The 19,398-nt window shown below is 40.0% G+C and overlaps 1 protein-coding gene across 1 annotated transcript; it reads right to left on the bottom strand. All coding sequences in view use genetic code 11, as the record gives it.

Moving 5' to 3' along the window:
- Positions 1-935: 935 nt before the first annotated feature.
- On the bottom strand, positions 936-7,024 carry EGR_04727 (Delta-like protein D; the record flags this gene model as incomplete). Its single annotated transcript, XM_024493976.1, has 12 exons — positions 936-1,591; positions 1,658-1,822; positions 1,909-2,125; positions 2,199-2,398; positions 2,488-2,642; positions 2,837-2,891; positions 3,017-3,328; positions 3,404-3,452; positions 3,522-3,665; positions 3,788-3,943; positions 6,750-6,947; positions 6,983-7,024. The coding sequence occupies 12 exons, from the start codon at positions 7,022-7,024 to the stop codon at positions 936-938; spliced, it is 2,349 nt and encodes a 782-aa protein (XP_024351541.1).
- Between the last annotated feature and the right edge of the window lie 12,374 nt (positions 7,025-19,398).

Raw genomic sequence — 19,398 nt, 5'->3', positions numbered from 1 at the left:
TAATTTTAGGTGAATTTTTAAATACACAAATCCGGGTGATTCTTCAAATCATACAAGTTAATGGAACAGATGAAGGCACTAGTGTGTTTCTTGGTCTCTTTATCTTTCGGGCTGTGCGTTGATGTGAGGGGTGGGGATGGCGAAGGGGAATAAAACAGGGGCAGGAGCGACTCTAGTAGGAGGCTATCGGTAGTCGCAAAAGGCAAGTCTGGTGAGTGGGCTAGCCTTGACCCAGCAATAGGAGGAGAGGCGAAGCATTCAACGATCGCTTCCTTCGATTGAAATATAAATGCGAGTGACGACGCTGAATCCTCACTCATCCTCTGGTTATGAGTGGGTCATAGGTGCTAATGCGAGGACAGTTAAGCCATAGTGTGTGTACAGAGGGATTAAATTCGGGTGGAGGTCGAAGTGTCTACTTTTTGTTCCCTGCAACTACTACTGCCGCTGCTGCTACTACTCCGGTGACCACTGACAACCTTGGTCTCGATCAGTGCAAGCTGTGAAAGTACCTTGGGTCGACATACCTCGGACTCCCTGTATCCGCCGTCGCCACTACCACTGCTGCTGCGTATGAAAGTTTGCTTCCTTTTTGGAACATTGGGATAGAGACTCTGTACCACATCGGAGGGTCTTATTATTGCGTATACAATTGTGTCTTTGTGTCTGCTTATAAAACAAACATCCTCTTTAATTTTGCAAATAAACTTATTTTCACGGAGTCATTCTACAGTTAACCAAATGATATAAATTTTGCTGCGAAGAACTATCCAGTGGTCTCTATTAGTTGTTTAATTTTTTTTGTCCAAACATGTTTTAGCATCCACATTTTTAGTCGCAGACAAGGGTTCGGCAAAAATCTACTGCTTGAACATTGGGTGGTATACTAAAAGCACAACTGTTTTTCTCATTCAAAAAAAGTTGCTGGCTTACGTTTACCTTTTATTATCTTCAGTGAGCGTGGTATAGGCCAAATCAGTTGGCGATTTGGTGAAACGCTGACCGGGAAATGTTGCCTGCGGAGCAAAGGGGTAGAGGATGGGTCGGAGGAAGGTGGGTGGATAGGCGATGATTGAACCGATCCTCGAGGGCCGTGGAGGTAGTGTGGGTACACTGGTGTCCTCATAGCTGCAGGGTGTTTCATAAGTAGACGTAGAAGAAAGGACAGTTGAGAAGGGACGATTCGACGGCGCTTCACAGTACCGCTGTTGGTGGTACAATGAGGGTTCTAAGTGTTTTATCTTGTCCTCTCCTTTGAGTTTTGGGTAAAGGGAAAGCTTGGGTAATGTGGTCTCATCAGAGCGCAGTGAATTGAGTGGTTCGTAGGCCGACCAAACGGTAGAAGTTTCCGAGGCATAGCCGTTCATGTCTTCTTCTAGTTGAAATTTAGGGGAAAAGTTTTGCGGGGGTGGCTTTCTTTTTGATTGAGTCTTTTCACGTCTCCATAGGCAGGCTGCCATGAAGAGACATACGGCGATGGCTAGGACAAGACCGGAGAGTGCGACAGCAACGGGAATGCCAATTGTAAGACTGAGGAAGGAGGGCTGCAAATGAACCATGACAATACTGCCCTTATCCGAGGTTAAAGGCTCTGCGGAGGTTAACAAGGTAGTGTTGGCAGTCGAATAACTTTGATATTTTTGGAAGTTAGTCTCACTTATGGGAGAACACTTAAAAGTGCCGTCTTTAGTTTTGTAGCATGTAGAGCCCTTCGAGCAAGTGTTTGGAGGACATTCAACTTCACGATTTTCGCACCAAATCCCGGAGAAACCAGACGGGCAGATGCATCGGTAACTGCTGATAAGATCTTCACAAAATGCTCCTATAATAAATCATTCAAAAGATGGCGTTTTGACACTTTGATATGAGTGAAATTAACTCAAACTATACTCAGGAGGTAGCACTTACCATTTCGGCAGGGCTCTGATGCACAGTCATCAACGTTGATTTCGCAATTCTCTCCAGTATAGCCGGGTGGGCACGCACAGTAGAACTGTCGCCCATTTTTCGGTCGGGATAATGGATGGCAAACTGAATTGGCGGCTTGACAGGGATGCTCTGAGCAAACTGTCTGATTGAATTCGCACAAATTGCCATAGTAACCCTTTGGGCAAATGCATCGGGTCTGCAATAATTATGAAGAGATTTAGCCTACTGTTTGCATTTGAGTACAAATATTTTGAATATAAATCGTCCACCTGTCCATCCATGTGCTGGGTACACTGGCCACCGTTGCGGCAGCCATGGCTGAGACAGTCGAGTTGCATCATCTCACAGTGGTCACCTCGGAAACCGGGCAGGCAGATGCAACGGTAGGGCTGACCACTGGGGCTTCTGACATTTTCACATTTCCCATTGTTCTTGCAAACTCCCTTATTATTCTGACAGAATTGAAGATCTGCGAAAGTAAACATGGAATCTAAGTAGTGCACTTTTTATCAACCAATGAAAGGGAGGCATCGAATGTGGCTGATATAGTTGGTTTACCTATATCACAAAGCATTCCACCCCAACCATCCTCGCAGAAGCACGTGAAGGGAAGCTGGCGATTTTTCTTCGGGTCGAAGGAGCATGAACCGTGTTTGCAACCTGGATAGACTTGACAGACGCTACAGTCTTCTCCCGTCCAACCCTGATGGCATCTAAATAAATTGGGAGCAGTATTAGGAATTCATGAAGAGTTGCACCATAACCAAATATGTTTCGATATGAGGATTTATGCCAAATAATAAATCGATGCCTTTTTTCCCATTTTTGTTTCAGTAATAGGTCACGTAAGTTTTCACGCAAGAAAGTCTTGAAAGTAAGGGGAGCATGTAAGTTTACTATTGCTCACCTGCAAGTATCAGGGTCAACGCAATCACCATTTTGACATCCTTTGGTACAAATCGCTGCAAAGGGCGAAAGTGAATTTAGAGTAAAAGCTCACGATTCCTAGACTAGCGTTTCATAAAGTTGAATGGACCTAGGTTAGGAATTATGAAATTACTGGTATCGTTGAGCTAACTGTCCTTACGTATGTCACAGCGTTGACCCTTGTAGCCTTGGGGACACCTTGTCTCATCCGATTCGCAATCAGCAGATTCTAATTGGCTGTCTTCTGGATCGCACTTATTTTCACACAGTGGGCCAGAGAATCCGGGTGAACATTTGAAAGTGAACGTCGTGAGAACGCTGAGCCCGATTCCACGTTGTGTGGGCGCCATTTGAGAGTGTGGTTTTCCGTATGCAAGCGGTGAGCGACTCCCGAATGATTTCACTTTCCAGTGGTGGTGCGAAGTAAAGTTGACTTCATTTGAGGGTAGTCGGAAGAGCAATTTTGGTGGATCTATGCATCAAAACATAAAACGATTGCCAAAATGATTTATACTTCAAAAAGAAGTCAAACGGGATTAATCCCTACTTGTTTCACCGGTGCCATGGAGAATATCCAGTATTAGTGTAAAATTTTCCTAAAAATAAAAAATATGGTTATTAAGAGGGTATTTTAGTGCAAAATTTAGCCACCAACAGCAAATTACCCTCCACGTTGTTAGAACAGGAAAACTGATGTTGACCAGTGGCTTCTTCAGCTGTGCTAACGGAAGTGGAGCGACTTTACTCCCTAATGGGCATTCAGGTTGCCTGTTAGCATTCCAGACGGTCTGATATTTGTCCAGACAAACCTAAAGAACAGGAACTCGAACATAAGTCGCTTAATCGACAGCTTGTAAGAGCTTCTTGGGCTACGACAAATGCCTTAGTTTTCATTAATTTACTCAAAAAGTGTACTAATTGCAGAACATACCCGAACGAGGAATTGGCATTTGGCAAGACAGGCGGTGAAGGACCTGTCAGCATCTTCATCGTCATCCTGAGGGCAGCATTTGGCAGCTGGGAAGTTCTCGTCCAGTTGAAATCTTTCAACACGAATTTCGAATATGCCACCTCCCGCCACAAGGGTCTGAAACATCGCAGCGAAGGGTTTTTCTGGTTACAATTATTGAAGAATAAGAAGTGAAGGGAGGAAACGAAGGGGAGCATTTTTTTGATAGGCAAATACACTTCGTGTGAATCTTTGGCACAACAATGCGTTAGGTGTCGGTAAGCCGAGCCTGCAACCGCACATCATGTAATTAATGGGGGGAAAAGGACGGCAGCGGAAACGGCGTTTGAGTGATGGCACTTTGTTCCCGTCAATCACCACTAGCAGCCACTGCACGGTTAGGCAAAGGCGACATTGTAAAATTTAATGTTCACCGTTTTTTTAAAAAGTCTATGCAGTGTTGATTATTAATAAAATGAAATCTTTTTGAGATTTAACTATTATAATATCCCATGTTGCCTATAGTAATGCATAAATGGTTGGTGAAGTCATTATTAAAAGAGAGGAAATACAATAGGTTTTTTGAAGGCGGCACTTCAAAAGTAGGGCTAAGGCAGAGAGTTGAGGTTAAAGTCCAAAGGAAAAGAGGTTGCAGTGAATTAATATGTCCTATCTTTAATGCAATCATTCTAGATATTTTCTGTTGATTTGGAAGTCCCCGAATGTTGTTGCTCGTTAACAGCCATGTTGTAGTGAATTTTACTATATTTGGATACTTTACTAATTTTCGTCTTTATAAATGAATAAAATGAGAGTATTTATTCGGTTTGGAATGCACATTACAATCAAATATATTTTGACGAAATACCACATAAAATTGCAGCAGTTTATGACACCTGACAAGCAGGTATTTTCAGCTATTCTACAGGGATACAAATTGCCACAAAGACTAGTTAAAAACATCCAGTATAAAAACTGCCGGACTTAAAGTTATTACTCATTGACTATAGACTTTAAACTTTATCGTATCATCTATTCAATCGGTAACAATTGCTGGGGGCTACAGTAGCAATCCAGACTAGTTTTGAATCCACGGCAATTTTTCATCCACAAGAAATGCAGTTGACACGTAACAAATGGCATAAAAGGATTCTGTCACGTTTTGTGATTGATATTCCTTCACACCTTTAAAGGATGAAATTAGCCAGTCACATTACTGTTAACCTAAACGTTAATTTACCTTTTTTGTTCTAAGCCACTTGACATGACTTACTTACTTCACTGCTCTTTCAACACCTCATTTCATTTTATTCAACATGTGATTAAGGAAGAGTGAACTTTTGGATTGCATTTATCTGTGTTGATTCTATGAAAGTGGAATGCTAAGTGGATGAAGGATTCGTAATTGGCCAGCTCCCATCAGGGCCTCATATTCAATTGCCAAAGAAGAGGGAATAAGCGCACTTTCAAGGGGAAAACCGTAGTTTTTTTTGCCTATAAATACATCGGATTTCAAGAATTTACTGGTAATAAACTTAGAAAATTGAACTTGACATGTGAGTATTTGCTGTGCATCAACATTATCAAAAGATGCAAGAGTTTCGGCAACTGTTCTGACAATTTATTCAGGTGGCTATTGTTGTTCCAAGATGATCCCGGCCTTTCTCAAAGAATACAAGATGGTTATGGTGGAACTTTTTAATGACAAGGCTTAGGTAAGCACTTACTGCATCTCAAGTAAGTTGTACAAGCAATCATATCTTGTTGTAAGGCCTGGACTTCTCTGTAGGCTAATTCCTGTCAAAGAATACTTATGACATAGATCTGCTATTTCCTAGCTAATGAATGAATCCGACTTTTAAATGTCACTTCAATCTAGTGGCAAAGATAGACCATCAAATAAGCATCCATAGTGTTCTAAATATTGATATGGCCTTTGTTTGAAACATTTTTGGAAAGATCTAGTGAATTAAAGGCTAAGGCTTCCACGAAGTTATTCCAGACCGAAGTCCATCAAAACAAAGAAACTAATTGCAAAGATTTCCATAAATGAATTGTATCTGCTAATTCTGTTTTATTTTATGCCAAATAAAGCGAAAGAATGCCGATTTCAATGTGGGGCGTCAATTTGTTAGTAATGTTTTGCCAACAGCTAGTAGCCAAATCCGAGTATCTGAAAGTCTGAATCATGTTGCCGTATCTCATTCACACTGCGGGAACTTGATTGCTCTTATTTCCCTTTAACTCACAATCCACTAGAAGGACGAGAAGCAGGGCAGAATCCTCCAACTGATTACATTGCCTAATTAAACCTTTCATTGCTTGTTACGGCCAAATTTCAGCTCTTGGGGACGTATAACCCAGTATTTGTTAGTGCCGAATCCAAGTATTTAATTTAGATGCGTACATTGAAACGTGAACAATTAAGCATGTGTTAAGAGGACTGTGGAAACACAAACTCGTGCATAAGTGCAATCCAACAAACACGCATAGCAAATCAATCAGTCTTTCGCTTGTCAAAATAGTTTTCTTCACGAAATGCCAGATGTTCAGATATCACTGAACGGTCATTTCTAACACACGCACACATGCACACACAAACATCGCACTCGCCCTGTTTTCTTTCAGGCGAAAATAACCAAGAAAAATAGCCCAATTATTCATTTTGCTTTAAGTTAGTCGGGAGTTCTACCCATTCCTAACATTGTACCTTCCTTCAAGACCCATAGTTGGTAGCATGGCAGTACCTTAAGGAGGAAAAACCCTAATGCTAGTGGCACTCCCAAAGCCGGCTAGCTATGGTGCATTAGCAATTTAAATCCTGTCGGCTTGTACATGAATGCGCATGGTCCTATCACATGCTTTAAATTCTATTTAACTACCAGTTTAAACAGCATAAAATACTGATAAAGTGATAAAAAATCTGTGGACTGTACGAACTTACGCAAAACAACGTGAGGAAAACGTAGTATGCCAGTCGAGTTTTGATAGCCATTGCCAGCATAAATTCCAACTGCGTTGAACTCTGCCGGTAGGTGTGCGTGTGCGTACAGTGGTGATTATGTCCGCCTAAAATTTGACTGATCGCTCCTGTTTCCGCACCTTCCTCATATAAACCGGTGACGGACAGCTGTGATTGGCTCTGTCGGGGGGGAGAGGCTGGGTGTGTGTGCGTACGTGTGCGAATTCGGGGAAGGGTGAGGCCACATACACACGCATACGCTAAAAGGCTGAAGGTGGAGTTCTGACGGTCTGTTTGATAACTGAATGGGCACTCACTCACCTGTACACACACACATGCAGGAAATTTCCTCTCCCCTTTTTAACAATTTCAATTCCCTTTATGGGTGCTTGTGTGTATGTGTGCTTAGATATGGCCAGCCAATTCTGAGGCACTGCACTTCGGCAACTCCAGTGGCAATCCGCCAATCAGGGGAGGCACTTTACAGTGCTATGATTGGTCACACAGTTTTATCTGTGCTAGGTGTGAAATCTTAGTTTGTGTGTGCCGAGACTGCTCAATCTTACTGTCTCGTTAACCCAAATGTGGAGTTGCTAATCATTTTAAAGGAAAAATGCTCCTTCCTTATAGTTGACCTCAAAAGTGCATAAAATGGCTAATGCCTAATGAAATGAACACAGATGCCTTTTGCGTTATCAATCAAGCAATTAACATCTACCCTCTGTGTTATTAATGATATATGACAAGCATGGAAAGAGCGGAATCGTCAACCTATTTATTTCACAATATTAAAGTAGTCGGAAGCGGGAAAGCTTCCACATTAAAACTACGTTTCTCAATGAACCTATTGTGGAGTAATCCGGTAGATTTGGAAGATCTTACAATAATCGCCGCAGCAAAAAAAAGGATGAATTTGTATTGGTTTAGTCGAGAGCGCTTTCATTAATCGCATGAAAGTCTGATAAAAATCAAAGTTATTTGAATGATAGGAAATTTAGGAGCACTGTGCATCGCATTGTTATCGTAGCTCTGCATTCTAAAAACGGTCATAAGCAAGTATTAGAAAATTTTGTATTCTTCTCTAATAGGAAAGCGAAGAAATTAGATAATAAGCACAGCTAAAATTAACTTTTTTTCATTATCTAGTGAGTTTGTCTAGCTTGACATTACAAATTGAGTTCTAACGTCATTGTCATGGAAATATCACGATACTTTGCTGACCGCCTCAGTAAAAGTTCTTTTATAAAAGTAACAGTTTAAAGTTTTGTGGTTGATTTTAGCATTTGTAAGTTAATAATTCCATAATTTACTGTAAGGTTAAGGTATACACTTAATTTGTGTGATTAGAAAGCGTCAAATAGGGGATGAATTTGTTCGGACGAGAAAGTACAATCAATTGAGCAATTCTGAAGAGCAACCACGGTAAAAGGTGCAAGCGATCTAGATGATTGTTGCCTTGATCTGATAAAATTATCCAAAGCTACATCCTTCACAGCTTAAGCTTGATATATCATTTCTCAGTTCAACCGAGGTCGACTCCAGAGCCCTTTTTTACGTGGCTTTGTGTATCAATCTTACGGCCATCTTGCAATAAATGAAGATCTTTTAGACAACTTTACGCTGCAGTTTAGATAGTAATGTCACTAAACTACAATGGCTTGTTCGGAATACCTTTTCAAAATTGTATTTAACATAGGGATGGAGCATAGCTGTTGAATAGCTGTCTCATAAGCTTAGGCAGGGGAAGCTAAGAATTCAGGATAATTTTAGTGATTAAAGAGAGGTTTGCGCAAAACATATTTTTTGCATCAGTGAAACGTTCAAACAACACAGAATACCTCCAGTGTGTAAGTTCGAGAAATATCAAACGGGAGGGCGGACTGTCGTGCAAATTCAACGTTAACAAATTATTGCTCTCCGAAATAAAATTAGGATGCGATTACTATCACCCCTTAATTGATGGGGTCATAGTGAGCATAACCTATGATTCCATTTTAATGATCTCATCTGAAAGTAGCACTGATTTTGACATTTCTTTACCTACATAAATAATTATTACTCTCAGTAAACAACCATTTCCCGATTCTAGGCGCAACTTTGTGTTCCTTGGTATCGGTTCAATACAAGGTTAAGATAACGAATAAAAATGAATAAAATATTAAAAGGAGTGGGAAAAGTTACTCTATAAGGAAGAAAGGTTTTGAAAAAATTGAAATAAAGCCTGAAGGCTGTCTAACATTGGCTGCAGAGGGAAGTTTTATTTTCTAATAAATAACCTGTATGGTTTTCTAGAAGCAATTTAATGGTTAAAGTTGATTACTTTAAATATTAATGTGAATAGATTAATCATTGCACGTGGAACAAAATCCGCTGTGTAGGGGTCCGTCAACTTAGGAGGAACCACAAATTTTAATATTCATTTTACGTCCTATTACTTAGTCATCTTTGCAACCGGAGATATAACACCCTCCATTGGTTGGCTGATTAGCTGACTGTTTCTGCAAGTGACTGCTGATCGGCAAATAGAGGTGATGGGGAACTCGTGAAAAGCTGCCGTGACGATAAGGAATAAGAACCGGTAAACGCAACTTTCTTTTCAATTCCAACTGACGGACCAGACGATGGTAAAAAGTGGACCCATAAATGAAGCGACGTCGAAAGGCGGAATGAGAGATGAGATCTGTCTCCATGCTGGATTTTTATTTTCCAGTCGGTGCGGCCAGTCACCGTTATCCAGAGACCTTGATTTTGCACTAAAAAGAGGAAAATAGATAAAGACGAACTGTGTCATCCTTTCCATAAAATCGGTTTATTTGAGAGACTTAGATACAATCCCCCGCATCTGCTACTTTGCCTATTTTCAAAGTAATGATTAAGGGAGATTTTGAGAATTGCAACATAATAATTCTCACACATCGATGTACTCAAACCCCTATGGGACCTTCAATTACTTAGCCTTGCTAAACGTCGGGATACAATTTGCTTTTTTGGTTAGAAGATTTGCATCACTACGACTTCATGCATTTCAATTCGGTGGTACACAGCCGGTAGTTAGCAGGTGACAGCTGGATTTATTACCTATTTATGACCGGAAAGTCGCGTTTCCTTGACATGCATATAAAGCAGGTTTGACCTGAATTTCAAAAATATCCCAACATGACCCAGTTACTAAGGTGATATCTAAATAATGTGTTATTAAGTAGAAATTGCAGCATGCTTGTCGCAAATACTAGGTTCCTGTCTATATGTGTTAGGTCTCGAGGGCATAACATGTGTGAATTTCATTTCCATCGTTGAAACTATTCCATTTACCTAAAAGAAATGAACAACTTGTGATGCATTCAAATTTGGCCTCTGTTTAGAAGTAGTCTCAAGCAGTCTCGCATGGGCGTTAGTGCGAAACTAATTTGGTTCCCGAGGTGGAAAGGACGCACAGGTAGAAGTCTCGGGGATCCACTTCCGCAGCCACCTTTTTTCGCGCTACTGAAATTAAGTTTGAGTTGAAAAAGTGGGGAAGCGCGCTAAAAACAAAAACCTAAAAGGACGAAAAAAAACTAGCATCGAAGTGAATCACAGTGGGTCACCATCGGTTCCCTCGAAAAAAATCGCACTCCAGCAACAAGCCAACTCGTAGGCCCACTTAGTCACAATGGTATCGTAGGCATGACGCCTTATGTATTAACGTTTATCATTGGTTTAGGTGCCGAATGCATTGCAAGCTTATAGAATTATGCTGAAAGAGAAGAACCACAATAATGAATTTCAACTGCGTGAGAAGGGCAAAGGAAAGGCACGTTTGTTCTGTATTTAAGCAGAGGAGGGGAAGGTGGGCTCCTAGAGTAACACATTGGCAGGCAAAGGCAAACAATAGTAGAGGCATCACACAATTTATTATCAGTGGGCTATACTGCCATGTCATTTATCATCCTTAAAAACTACTAGCTGTCTTCCTTTTTTAACCTATCCACTACCAGTCTGCCGATCTGCTAATCAATGACCATTGGTAGAGGTAGTTTAATTGTTTCGAATGCCAATGGGATTTGATAATTACCAATCCACTTATTTAGCTCTTTCAGTATTTCCTAACTAGTCTTCATGAGCCTCAAATTAGGTTTAATTAAAAAATTTACCAGTGTTTGAGACAATTTTTACTCACAGGTCTGTCACTGCTTCTGTAACTTTGGTACTTTAATTGAAAATTTGTGTAAGAATTTAACAAACCTCTTGTGAGTACCGGTGGTCAGTATGGCATTTAAGGTAGAAGAGTTTCAATGGATTATAAGTCACGAAGAGACTGCCGGAAATATAGTTTTGTGTAAAGTTTCTTGGCTAAAATTTTCCGCAAATTCCAATTTTTAATAGCAATAAAAATGCATCCCGAGATATCTATACATAATATAAATCTGAAACTTTGCTGTAGGCTATGGAATCCTCTTTCCACTGACAGTTCATCTGTAAAAGAGGTGGATTTATTTATTTGGAAAATACGTCTTAGGCTTGATCACAACTAAGATTCCACTGCTCAATGCGTAGTCCTTGAGGTTTCAATTGTTATGAGCCATAAGGTAATGGACAATGATCGGTAAGACTTGAAACTAATTCAATTTGTACCTCAAATTCATGCAAATTAACCAGGAAAACACGGATGTGTCCTTTTACGTTGAAAGAGATCGTGATTAAAATAGATGACACAGAGATAAGGCTGAAGTGTAGTACATAAATATTTTAAGGGTTTCCTTTAAAATTTATCAGCCATATAGGCATATTTTGACTTTTCTGATGCAGGATTTGGGTTTCCTAGACAAACTGATCATCTAAATTGCATGTACAAGATATTGAATTATTTAGTCGTCCCAATGGAAGTCATAAATGGAGTGAAGGTAATCACATTCTTAGATTCAAAGAGTGCAATTCGCTCTCCCACTGCAAAGTACTGCTAAAAAATATTTTAAGGTAAGTCTTTTAAGGTGATATCACACTTACTCGAAAAAAGTATCAGACCCAGACGCAAAAAAAGGCTAGTAAGCATCACTCTGGCTGAAAGTCAAGCTTTTTGTATTAACCAGGCAGTTTAAAGGGTTTGTATTTAAAGGCAGGATAGAGAATGAAGAAAATGGAGAGAGAGGAGGGGAAAAAGGACAGGAGCCAGTGCACGAACAAACGAGATAGAAATGGGCCATGACCGCTGCCTTGCTGGTGATGCTAACGTCGCTGATTCACATTGATGGAGGCCGTCATCTCTCGCTGCTCCTTCTCTTTCGGCAGTTATAAAAGAGAATTCTCGCTCACACACCGTACATTTGTCACGTAATAACAAGAATTCAGTTTTGGTATTTATTAGCAAGAAACTGCACTTGCATCCAGTTGGCACGCAGACGATCAGTCGGATTTAGGGTGCGGTTTTGCTCCAAGTGTTGCTCGAGCGATTTCGTCCAACACCTGTCAAGTCAATGAAAGCCTTTGCATTCATGCCTGCGCATAATTTAGGAATTGGACCTTCTCTTTTTACACTCTTTGTGCCCCTTTAGGACTGTTAAAAGGCGATTTAAAACACCTCTAAACTCCTCATCTCCAGATGCGTATAGGCTCCAAATGCACAAGGTGTCCTCTGGAGTCGTTAAGCTCTCTCGCTAACATCTCCAACATTTATCCAAAGTACCAGAATTTGTTGAATGGGTTCCACAAAATCAGTCATAGTTTTAATACCATTAAATTAATAGCTAGGTCTTACATTTGTGGCATGGGATCGTTTGAAAGACGTCAAGTTTTAACCCTCCAAAAAGGGAAATATTTAGTTAATTTGTGTAAATGAAAATCACTGTGACATGTAAACTGTACAGATATCATTTACAGCAAATTTCACATCTGTCTAAAATGGAATTGGAAATTGTCTACTGCCTTGCACCGACTAGATGCATAAGTACCTGTGGTCCGATTTGAATGATTCCTTACTTTTGATCACACCAGTACCGTACTCGGTTAACTTGTATCGAAAATCCTCCAAAACATCTTGGCGGAGCCTATGCGCTGCAGTCGAATTAGACCTATCAGATGCATATTTATAGAGCTATCAATTCGTTAGTGGAACGAGAGTTTATGTTGAAAGCATTCTTCATACGGAAAACTAGCAATTCGTCATTCCAAATTTTATTAGTGTCCAAAATGTTACCACCTTGGTCAGCACGGAAAAATAGTAGATTGCTGAATGGCATAACAACGCCCTCCTTTTATTACACATACGTGGAGAAAATATAAAAATCAAAGTTATAAGTTTTATTATGTCAAGCTGGGCATCAAAGCTGATTCTGAAAATATCTCAACGTTTTCCTTCTTTAAAAAGGTGGCTCTTGGGAACATTGGCAATTTGTGTCTCATAGAAGTCCTGTGACACGTTCGACCAAGTACACCAAGCGTATTTTCTGTTTTACCATTCACCCACAAAGCCCACGTGCCCACTTCCAAGAGTTTGTAGTCTAAAAAACCGTGGTATGAACTAGGTAAGTGCGATATTTAAAACCTTTTTTTAAACACTTAAAAATTTAATTCTTCTCATTTTAACTAAGCATGAAATTAGTTCCCACTACACTATGCCATAAACCACCAGATAACTTCCTTAAATAACTAACTCGTTTAGCAGGCAGGTAGAGCAGGATGCTTTTCATCGAGTCAAACTTTTAAATTTTGTTGCCATTGCCGACTGTTGACTGCCGAAAGGGCTGGTTTGAATTCCTATCGAATGCTAGCGAGCGCACTAACTCGATGGTCTTTGGATGAAACCGGAAATTCACGCGGAATTTCCCTCACTTGCGAAGACTGAAAGAAACCCAACGCGAAGATGCAAGGCCGAGTCAATTAAGGTGCTTGAATTTCAACCGCAAAACACGACGTTCTCGATCTATGCAACTGTGTAACAGGATATCGCACCTGTCGCGCAGTGAGATAATGCCATTTCGAGGCATGCCGTAGAAAATTTTATGTCTACTTTTTTGTAAACGTAGCGTTTTGCAGAAAATAAACTTCTCGATTGCCAGTCTACTTTTCCATCACTTGTGTGTTAATTCAAACCTTTTATCTGATAATTTACAACAGTGTAAAATTTTCAGACATTTTAGAGCCGGCCTTAAGGATTTAAATTTAATGCGTAAATTTTTATAAATATTGCTCAATTTGCACGATTTTGTAGTTTTTCAATATAGAAACATGAAGTTTATTAAATATACTTTAACGTTCTGCTAGATGGCAAATTAGGTACCAAACATTTGGTGGAAAACCTGGAAAGCAAACTGTTTTTCGCAGTCTTAAGGGTAAGCAATTTCTAGTCCTTAAGTGTGATGATAGCTTCTTGTGTGGTACTTGGGAAACTCTTCGCAGTTCTCCTATTGAATCGCCTCTTATCGCGAATTTTGTTTGTGCGTGCTTACCAAGTATGCAAATTGCGAAATCGAGCTTGTGTGACCTTAGATCCTCTGGTTTTGGCACTGAACAAACGAAACGGGAGTCGTGCGGGGTGTTACCGTGAGAGGCATTAGGATTCCTCTACCCATGGCCGAGCACACGGGTTCTCACCGCATAATTAGAATGAATAAATGTTAATTTAACGGATGACAGAGCTTGGGGTTGAGTTTAAAAAAATATTCCCGTCCCCCTACTAATGAATCTCATTTACAAATTTGTCTTTCATCAAATTACGCTAAAAACTATTGTTTTGCATAGGTAAAGCCAAAACCCACCAATTGTAATGCAACAAAGTGTTTGCCTTTTCGGAAAATCGGATAACTTTAAGCCTAAAAATTAGTCACTGAACATGTACGATTTGGTAGACTAGGTTCCAAGACAATGGTATCGGCATCAATTCTTGGAGTTGTTAAGCCTTTTTACATAGTCTACAGTAGCATCATTGAATTCACTTAACTTAAGCAAATTAGTTCAGAATTCTGGATCTTTATGAAAGCACACAACTCAAGAATAATTTCATTTTGTGCTCATATCTTTTATTTAAACATTATCAATACCACTTGCATCGTAAACTGACGTTATTGTCAAGTTTGCCCAAAACTTGAGGTATCTTGTAGGAGCACAGGACTTAAGTGAAGGACTCTGTTGCAAGGAAAGTCATCCGACTTGTAAAATGTGGCAAAATGTTACTGAGAAATTGTTTTTATTGCTTTCTTTAAACTTTATCATTGGTAGAAGTAGGTCCAATATAGGATGCGGCACAATAAATCTTAAAACAGGTTGAACAAAGCCTTAATGAGCGCAAGAACTTGGGAGAATAAAAGTAGTTATGTCACAATACCAAGGGAGTCAAAAACTCTGCATTATCCAAGACTGAGTGTAGACATTTTCGAAGGACGATCTTATTAGACACCCACAAAGCTACCGTCTGAAAAGATGCTGAATTAGAAGACTTAAATACAAACGCACCTTCCAACGTGCTCCCTCCTTAGTAATACAACTGATATATTCTCCAGTCTGAATACGTCGTTTGAATTATTGCAAGTCAAACTTAAGAACTTCTATCAGCCTAAGTGCAGCATGTGACGCTATTTATTAACAAGCCCTCCTATGGAATTTCCGTACGTCAAACCGTTTGGATGGCTTCTTATTTAACAACTCTTCTCTATCAAACTTGACAATTTTTTGCTGACTTTTGTAGGAAAGCAGTTATTTTAATTCACTCTGCGGTTTTTAAACCAAGGTGCATGCGGGTAAGGTGCATGGTGAAGCAAAAGAAAGGAAAAGGAGAAATCGTGAACTTTGCCTGGAATTGGCAAGAAGCAACTGTCTTCTTTGCTGCAAATTCCCAACCCGAGGTTTCCTCTACCTCTACCCCTGTTGGTTGCACTGAGACGAAAAAGTCCGCCGTGGCTAGTAAACGTGGACGCGAACAGCAAAAAGCCTACAACAAGTCAGCCAACCTGTTCTAAACATGAACCTTCTTATTTATGGTTTCAGTGCCCTTTATTTTAGGTCATAGCATAAAATAAGTCTTACATATATGAGAAATTTGCTTATTGGCTTGTCTAATTTTTGTTTTAGTCGCCGGTTACTTTCCGTTGTTTGAGTACTCATTCCTACTGGTGGCTTGTGTACCATCTGGGCGATCATTGCCTTTGCAGTCTGTGCATTGTCGACAGTTGGTTTTACAAGTGATTGAGACTTTAACGTACCACCACCTTAAAATCTAATGTTGGTGTTTTCTAATTTTACTCAATAGCATGCTAAATGCTGTTTTAGACGGCTGAGAAACCACCTCACCCACCACTGTACTAGCCTTTCTTGAGATTTCAGAAGTATTGCTGATTTTCTACAAATATATATATGTAGGTAAGTGCTAGCATTCCCTTTAAATTATTCATTTTGAGGTTAATGGACTTCTACTGCACACCAGTTTACCCTGGTTTTGACACTTGATACCTCGTTCAATCCAAAGTGAATGTTTGCCAACAGTAAGACTTCACGAATTGTTGTAGCTGAAACGTTTGATTTATTAGGTATAATCATCTTGTCAAGGTTTTTCATAGGCATTATTTTGACTAAGGAGTTGGCTTTCCCAAGCCCTAGTTTATAAAAGCTTGCCTGCGCTTGCTCTCTCAAGAGGTGTGGGAATCAGATAATCCCTGCCGTTGTGTATTTAAACCGAAAAAAAATGATGTGCCATTTAGGGAGCTTAACGATCTCCAGGTAAAGAGAATGAACCAGCTAGTGGAACTTATCTCAGTGGGGATCTACGCATCATCTCGGAGTCTCATCTTCGAGATTAGCATCCATACTGCTAGTCGTCTGGGTAATATGGATGTTGTGTGGGGTGGGGAGGGTTGGTAAGATAGGTGGCGTGTGGTTTATTCCCGCAAACTACTGGGCGGGAAACTATCGGAACAGGTCTGTTTGACAAGCCGTCACGGTAGCTGTCGAAAGTCCGATGACATATGCGAAACCGTATGAGGGGTGCGTGTGCGTACGTACAATTTTGATGTTCGGTGTAAGGAAGCTCTTGGAATTTTTTAAATCAGTTTTTAGTGAAAAACAACTGTAACTGTTGCAAACAGCTGCGCGCTGAGGACAAGTCAACTCTTTGTATAACTACAAGTGCGGCATTTTATGCACCTATGAAAACTAGCAAAGGGAAGGCCTGTATACTATATCATTTTATCTAAGTAGCAGCCATTCTAAAATGCGTTGCTTCAACTCATTTAAATATACTATAGTGTAAGCTACTTTAAAGCACGGTGGTTGGTCTTGATTGTGCGACTAATAATAAAATAGCATTCACCATATGGATATCAGGTCTACTTTTTATTTAATCCGAATTATTCCTAAGTAATGGAAATATAATCAGTTATTAGTCTATACCGTCACTCCCAAAAAGCCCTACAATTTTTTGTATAGCGGACACATGCTTTTACTTTGCCCAATTCTTTTAAAAGTCAATGGTTGCTTATCTCATTGTACATCGGCTATTGATAACTCAAAATACCAACTTGATTTCCCAAAATTCGACACGATAATTTAAATTTGAGTGCAGGAATTTGATTCTCTCTAACTTTTGCTGTGGTGCTGTTTATTTTATTCTGGCGTTCTATCCTGAACAACCTTCACACAGTATTATGAATCCAAGACCTTTACAGCTTAAACAGTCGATTGTTTCTTTGGAAGAACATCTTGTTTCAAACATATTTTAAGAATACTAATAAAACAATCGCTTTGCAGTTAAAGCCATTGTCTTTTTATGGAATTCACAAAATGAGTTCCTGAATGCACTCCGATTTGGGGGTTTTGTTGAGCATCTTGGACCTTAGAGGCTAATCCAATACGATTTCCCAACCCCATGTTTCAAGACTCAGTAAATCATTTTTGGCAAGTTTCAAAAGTCGAAGTGGCCGACAGTTGCCACTGTGGCCATCGAAGGTAATAATCGGGATGGTCCAGGTTCGACCCTTCGATTAGGCGATTCAGTGCAACCCTAGTACACAAAGCAGGACCACTGACTTTTATCAGATAGTAAATGACAAAATTTTGGTCACTTTTTACAGGTGGACCAAAGTTTCCTATTGTTTAAACAGTTTCGCCTCCATTTGAAGGTGTTACTGGTCATGCACTACTGGTCTGCGGTTTTTTAAGAATTTGTATGCAACAGGAAAAGTTCACTGCCACTCGACTAATCGTAGATCATCACTAATGTGGGTAAGTCTAACTGCCACAGCGATATAGACGTGTGTATTATTCAGCTGCTCGGTGGCCACTTCGTTGTATTTCAACCTTCTTACGTTAAAATAAGACTGAATACCTCTTAATTTTAGTACGGCCTAATACATTACTAAAAGGCGACTCATTGCAGTAGTTTTTCGATATAAAAATAGCCAAGTGAATTATTCTTCTCAAACCATTTTTGGACAAACAGTTTTAGATTTTGGCATCTTCAACCGCATCCAAGTACATGTTTCAATGTGCGTGTATGCCTGTACGGATATAAGGGGAAATTGTGCACGTATTAATTCCACCTTTTGGTCACCTAATTAGCGCAGTTGATGGTGGATCGCCCTTTTAAAGTCACCGCTAAGTGGACCCAAGTCCAAGGAGCACCTAATCACAGCACCTCCATCACCCACCCTTCTCTTGCCTCTTCCTTCCCTCACACCCCCTATTAATCGGCCCCGCTGGCAATAGCTGCAGCGGGCGGCGGTGGAGAGTGGACTGGGCAAGGGCCAGGGCGCGGGACTGTGTGGAAGGGGTGGTGTGCCTCAGCCGAGCCACGATAAAACCTAATCGCCGTAATTAGGCAAAAATTCGGTTCGAAGGCATAAGAAGACTTGGCATACTGTCGCTGACTTGGATCACACCATGTGAAGCAGCTGATGGAAGAAGCTGATGGCGAGTCCTCGAAGTAAATGATCATAATCATCGTTAATAGTAGACTATAATTTCGGTTTTTAAGGTCTTCCGTTCTTCTCAGGTTATTTTCCGTTAGGGCAAGAAATGAATACTATACCCCACATCAGCCATTCAACGAAACTTTGTGAAGCGATTGAATCCAGGTACGACAATCTCATCTGTTAACTCTTGAAGATTCACGTGATTACTGTCACTATATTTTAAGCAAGGCAAATAGCGTCTCCCTAGAAGACACAAATTCGTGAGCTATGCAAAAATGATACACTGTTTTCGCAAATGCCTAACGAAAGTTCATCAAATACATTTCCAAAAATTTTCAAAGTGGACTCAGGTTCACTGAATAATTTTTACCCACCACTGCTGATTGCCTGATATTATCAATACAAAAAAAATATCTTTTACATTAGCTTCATTAAATCAGTCAAATACCTCGTAAACATGGTCAATTAAATTAATCACCACTTCTTGATTCAAGAAGGAAATGAATAGTTGAGATATCTGACATTTGACATTTCGATGCATCTGGCACTTACAAGCATGTACCTTCCGAAGAAATTTGCGTTGGTTCAACATGATAGACATTTGTTTCAAGCCAGAAATGGCATATCATTCTCTCATATATTGAGATTACAATTCTGAAGTGAATTCTTTCATCAATCCTCAAATACCGAACATCTAATCTACATATCTGGTTTTCACCAAAAGGCGTCGACGATTTAGCACCGTTCTATAATTACAC

This window comes from Echinococcus granulosus (assembly GCF_000524195.1).
Source record: "Echinococcus granulosus chromosome Unknown EG_S00031, whole genome shotgun sequence".
NCBI lineage: Eukaryota > Metazoa > Platyhelminthes > Cestoda > Cyclophyllidea > Taeniidae > Echinococcus > Echinococcus granulosus.
The sequence above is the reverse complement of the archived record's forward strand: the minus strand, read 5'-3'. Positions and strand labels throughout refer to the sequence as shown.